The sequence below is a fragment of the Microtus ochrogaster genome, chromosome 19 (genome assembly GCF_000317375.1).
Source record: "Microtus ochrogaster isolate Prairie Vole_2 chromosome 19, MicOch1.0, whole genome shotgun sequence".
Lineage (NCBI taxonomy): Eukaryota > Metazoa > Chordata > Mammalia > Rodentia > Cricetidae > Microtus > Microtus ochrogaster.
Genome location: NC_022021.1, coordinates 3,302,095 through 3,308,117, shown reverse-complemented (window position 1 = coordinate 3,308,117; position 6,023 = coordinate 3,302,095). Strand labels below are relative to the sequence as shown.

Genomic DNA, 6,023 nt, shown 5'->3' with positions numbered 1-6,023 from the left:
AAAAAAAAAAAAAAAAAAAAAAAAAATTCAGTAGACAAGCTAAGGAAAAGCTTGATGAATATTTAAAAATTAGTTTGGCTTTGAATATTACGACTTACAGCTATACTAATGCTTTTGAAGTGTCTCACTGAGGTTGGTGAATAAAGCTCCCACTGTCCTTACCACTGTTGTCCAGTGAAACCAGTTAGACTGAGCAAGGGATAGGATAGTGTTGTCCCAAGAGATTCTTCATTCTGGCTATAGTAACAGCAGAACTTAGAGATAACTGATGGTTTGGTAGAATCATAAGTGTTTTGGATACTCTTTTGAGGCAAAATGGTTTCTTACTGTATTAAATTTGCCATGAGACAATTTTGAAGAAATTTTGAGTTGAACTTAGAATATGGACTCCTTTGTAACAAAAATAATCAGTACTGAGTTCTTTACCTAATTCAGAGACAGTGTTCTGAGAATGATTCATTTAGAACTGTAATATAAAATTGTTATTGAGCTTTATTTTTGTATGGCTTTTTCCCCCCAGACCTCACCTGTTTCTGACTCAGAAATGTTGACAGATCAAGGCCCATCTGATGATAAAGGACATACTGAGGAAAAGTTAGTTTCAAAAAAGAAAACACATTTGGGGAGCTCAGACAGTGTTGCCACTCTGTCAAATGAAGAGAAGTCTGACAGTGGTTTTCCAAATTCTGCAGTAACAGACTTTCCTGAAGAGCCGGTCTCTGAGAATTTATCATCCAACACTACTTCCTCACTGGAGGATCAGGGTGAGGATGGGGTCCCGGAGGCCCAGGAAACATCTACTGCTCAGATAGAGGTAGAACTTGAAGATGTGCCATTCCCACAGAATGCAGGGCAGAAGAACCAGTCAGAGGAACAATCTGAAGCATCTTCTGAGCAACTGGACCAGTTTACACAATCAGCTGAGAAAGCTGTGGATAGCAGCTCAGAGGAGATAGAGGTGGAAGTTCCTGTAGTAGACAGGAGGAATTTGAGAAGAAAGGCCAAAGGACATAAAGGACCTGCCAAGAAAAAAGCCAAACTGTCCTGAGTGAAGAAATGCATATGATAAATTCTCTTATTTGTAATGTAGTTGTTGTTTTTAAACATGGTAATTAATAAACAGCATGGGGCACAGGACAGATTCCAAAGTTTCAATCTGAACTTATTTATAAACGCAGGTTCCTCTACCCTTCAGGGCTCACCATTCTTTTTTCTCTAAATAACTTTTATTTTTATGAACCATTTGTCAATTTTGGGAATCCAGGTCATTCATACATTTTTCTTTAGCACGTGAAACATCTAACCATTAATATTTAAAAAAAATTAAAAATCTTAGTAGACTTTCTAACACAAAGATCCTAGAAATCTTTTATACTAAGGGCTTTAATGGTAAAAACTTGGCAAGGGTTCCTCAATGTTTTATCTTAGTATCAAAAACAATCTCCATATTTTTAAGTGTAGGCATAACTAAACAATGTTGTCACTAAATTAAAATAATCTCAAGTGAGATGACAAAACATAGTTTATGGTAGTGAACATGATTGTTTTTATTTCTTATTAGTTGTAGATAGTTCAACATCTGTGAAGTACACAGTCTAGCCTTCATATCATCTGACGTTAACAGTACCTTTAGAGACTTAACTGTGGCATATGGGTAATTTAAAATTCCACCTGACGTAATAGTTTGGTATAATTTCTAAAATTTTCTGTATATTTGCAGACGCTAAAAAGCTTGGGTACACTTTAAACTGGTAAACAGTTCAAGCAATTGAATTTAGAATGTAGTTTAATTTGGACTGTGGGTGGGTCAGATCAGACACTTTATTCCTGCTTAATTAGAGTTCTCCAGAAGTATAGCCCTTCCTAAGTCTACTTAATCCCTCTAGTCTCTGTAAGTCACTGTGATTCTTCTTTTAAGACTTCCATCTTGCTTGCAATTTATACCTATTTAAACCTATTTTGGGGATAGGTTTAGAACCACCTCTTTAGACCTATCCTATGAGGTGTCCAAATGCCTAAATTCTATTTCTGCTGTCCCTTTGGGTTTTGTATAATCTAGATGTTCTGACTACTGACTGTAGGCTACCCTGTATGTGTACTTTATTGCCATGGCAAAAGCATTTGATTTTTTTATAGGGGGGAAAACCTGTTCATTTCTTTATGACAGTTGGTTTTAAAATGAACAAAACGATTATTCTTAGACGCCATAGAGAATCTGCCAATAGTAGTTTGGAAGTACCATGTATTCTCATTTATATTTAAGTTGGAGGCTATTTTGAGACCATTTAGGTTCATTATTGTAAAAGTTTGAGCCTTGAGAAAATACCTGGACTTTGTGTCCTTATGTTAGGTGCTGTGAGTTTCGATTTGCAGTTCAGTCTTCAGTCAGTTAGGTGATCTGGTGATGTCAGGTCTTACATTTAGGGATGAGATGTTTTAGAAAGTCCAATTAGTTAAAGTCTTTAAGCAGACTAAATAGTAACTCTACTATGATGTTAGAATGCTTGTATTTACCTGTTGTTTTTATTTTTGGCTAGAAGCTAGTTAATGGCATTTTTCTCAATGCTAAGAATAGGTGTGACGAACTCTGGATCTGCCAGATGCTGATGCTGTTTTACACTTTTAGAGAAGCTTTTGTTAAGATCTCAACTAGGGATAGTATCTGAAGAGTCTGTTAAGATTCAGAAAATTAAATTCTAATTTTATAGTACTCACTAAAAAATTCTAGGGTTTTTTTTGGCTATTGTTCCCTTTACATAAATGAGTGTTTTTAAAAGATTGCACTCACTGGCAGCTTGATGTGTGAATAGTCTCTTGAGTTAAAAATACATCACACTGGGGACTAGTATATAAACTTATTAAACTATAAATGGAATTTAAAGCAATTTCAAAACATTTAGCACACAAAGAAATATGTTGTCTGTGACAGAAGTTTAGAGATCACAGGAAAAAATTCTGTCACACAGGAAAGATCTTTCATGTTCAGTAGCATACTGATTATATAAAATTTATAATAATTTGTGCTTAGTAGGGAACCTAAATAAACTTAATTCGATACTTGTAGTTTTTGCAAGGCATTAGGAGGACTGCTGTGGCTTCAAGCAGCTAGTTTTGTATATTTGGTCACACCCTGTTGCATCTTGGGAACTGGTTCTTTTTGTTTAGAAGTCATATTTGTGGAGAGGGGTGCTCCCTTCTGGTGTATATACATATATATTTCCTTATATAATATAAAACAGATGAGTATTAGCAAAATTTTAGTTTTACTTTCAAACCTAAACTACTGTTAGACCACACAAAAAATTATTTAAGAATTTTATTGTAAAGCTCCAAGTTTTAAAGATGGAGAGATTCTATTATGATTTTTTAACAAAATCAAATACTAGCATGACTTAGAATGTCAGTCATCTATGTATTTCACATTCTTCTACTTTAATGTGTCTACGTTCATATTTCCATTGGTTTACAGAGCAAGGAATTCTAGTAGTCATTAATGGTTTACTTTTAACAGATGATCACAGTGTTACCTGAGATGGTTTGTGACTTTAGCATAGTGTTCTTTAAACCCTGTCTACCAGCTAAACATCTGCTTCGAGGCTCCTTCCTCTGCGATTACTTTCTAAGGTGTGGTCACACCAGCAGCCTACACAGATTTCAATGTAAATAAGGAATTTATACTAACACTACTCATATGTAACCATATTTAGAAAGCAACTTCTGCCTTTTATGTCCACTCTCAATCTGGTGTTTTTGGTGTGGTCTGTTACGTATGTATGTCATGCTTGCTTTCATACTTCCTACTACAAAATAGTTTGCTGTTTTTATTTCTTAAAAAAAGCAAACCTACTTCAGCAATACCACACTGATTACCTGAAGTCAGACTTCCTTTCACCATCTGTGACTTAAGTGAATAAATCATATATTACCCATTTTTATTGGTGGAAAATGTTAAAATCTAATTGTAAAGAAAGGTCCTGAGGTGAATCTGTCTGTACTGAACCGTCATTTACTACCATCTTTGTATGTTCTAAAACTTAAGAGAAAAAAATGTTGTATTCAGAGCTGCAAGTCTTACTGGAGAATTTATGTTTTGTTTCCTTGCTAGTCTTCCCCCCACCTTAATGTTTAAAATAGCAATTAAACCTATATTTTGTGATTGTTTTCTGGTCTGTGTTTTCATTTTTCCCCCCAAGTTTCATTCATGAAGATATGCTTAGTTATTGTAATAGACATTGAATGATTCTGTTAAAGGAAAAACTAGTCACATTGGCTGTATTATGAAGACAGACTTTTTTTTTTTTTTTTTTTAGGTTTTTCGAGACAGGGTTTCTCTGTGACTTTGGAGCCTGTCCTGGAACTAGCTCTTGTAGACCAGGCTGGTCTCGAACTCACAGAGATCCGACTCCTCTGCCTCCCAAGTGCTGGGATTAAAGGCGTGCACCACCACCACACGGCTGAAGGCAGACTTTTAAAGAAAAAAAAAAAAAGCAATGACCCTATGATTCACAGATCACAAAAGAGGTTGGATTAAATTACAACTCCAAATCATGACTTTTAATCTAATTAACTACTGCATTTCAGGGCACTAGTACGTAGTCTAGATCTACCTAAACCAATTTGTACCATCACTGTAGCAGTATAAATGTAGAAGTACACTGGAGTTCACTGAAGTACTACATAAATTATTGGTTACAAGTGGAAAAGCCACAAGTTGTGTTCAGTTTAATTTACCTTCTCATATACTTTTAATGTAATATTTCTTAAACACTTACCAAGTTTAACATGTTCCATTTTTTTAGGGTTAATGGCAGTGAGATGGAAAATACTCTTAAGTGTTCATTAACCTTTATGGGTGCTTCAAACAACACTCAGGGCTTTTCCAGTGATGCTGCATACACTCTAGTTTACATACATCTATCTGTGTGCTTGCACTACATTTTATTACCATGTAAGCCCTTAGTCCCCAAACTAAAGACTAACTGTAAAACTGTGCAGTTTTTATTTTTTATTTACAATTTAATAAATACTCCTCGATGACTGCTCATGGGTAGGCACCTTGGTAGTATTCAGCCAGATCACAGGGATGGTGTTTTCCTAACCGTGCGTAGTTTTCAGTAGAAGTCACTATCAAACCAGCAAGACTGCATTTATGCACCCATCGTTCTCAGGATTGTTGGTAACTTGGGCATACTTTCCTAAGGAAAAGAAAAGCCAAAGGAAGAAAAGAATGTTAACGAAAATAATCTTAAAGCATAAAACTTTTGTCTAAAGTCTACCTTATTTATTTATTTATTGAATTTTCGAGACAGGGTTTCTCCGTAGCTTTTGGTTCCTTTCCTGGAACTAGCTCTTGTAGACCAGGCTGGCCACGAACTCACAGAGATCCGCCTGCCTCTGCCTCCCGAGTGCTGCGATTAAAGGTGTGCACTGCCACCACCCAGGAGTCTACCATATTTAATAAATAAGCAGAAGGTAACTCAAGATCAAGTTATACTCTAAACTTATGTAATTATGTTCAAAAACAGCAGCCAGCTCCATTTTATTAATATATTTTATTAGTGTCTACTTTCCCATGATGACTTATTTTGCTTTAATGAATTTCAAATCAGTTTAACAACCTATTTTAAACAATATCTTCCTTTTCAAACAACATCTAAGTTTAAGGATAATCTGGGCAGTAAAAGCAAAAACTAAATCAGGAAAAGACCTCATAGCTCCAACCCCCTAACATACTTGGCTCTTCATTAGAAAGTTGTACACTTTTAATACTTAGGAAAGTGTTTGCATTAGGCTACAGGAAAGCAACCCCTCATTTAAACTTTTACTTACCCCAAATAACCTTGCCTCCTTGTGTCACAAGGCCCAGCTCGCTCACGTTCACTTCAATGACTGTCCCTTTGGTGATTACACCCAGAGTTGTATATAATGGGGATGATGGATTCTTTTTCACACCAAGTATCGGCAAGCAAAAGGTAGCTTTCAGTTCAGGATGTGTGACGTGAGCTTTTTTGAAACGCAGACCC

At 35.7% G+C, this 6,023-nt stretch overlaps 2 protein-coding genes across 4 annotated transcripts in view; one reads left to right on the top strand and one right to left on the bottom strand.

Moving 5' to 3' along the window:
• Positions 1-4,161, top strand: part of Fam169a (family with sequence similarity 169 member A) — a 66,749-nt gene extending 62,588 nt beyond the window's left edge. For all 3 annotated transcript variants that reach the window (XM_005356450.2, XM_026783732.1, XM_026783731.1), the window contains one exon: positions 521-4,161. In XM_005356450.2, coding sequence (XP_005356507.1) covers positions 521-1,048 — 528 coding nt within the window. In that variant the 3' untranslated portion in view covers positions 1,049-4,161. The remainder of the gene's footprint in view (positions 1-520) is intronic.
• Positions 4,162-4,988: 827 nt separating this feature from the next.
• The window catches only part of Nsa2 (NSA2, ribosome biogenesis homolog), a 7,062-nt gene continuing 6,027 nt past the window's right edge, over positions 4,989-6,023 (bottom strand). The window contains exons 5-6 of the mRNA XM_005356449.2: positions 5,830-6,023; positions 4,989-5,195 (exon numbers count right to left, since the gene is read on the bottom strand). Of these exons, the coding sequence (XP_005356506.1) occupies positions 5,128-5,195; positions 5,830-6,023 (262 nt within the window). The 3' untranslated portion in view covers positions 4,989-5,127. The remainder of the gene's footprint in view (positions 5,196-5,829) is intronic.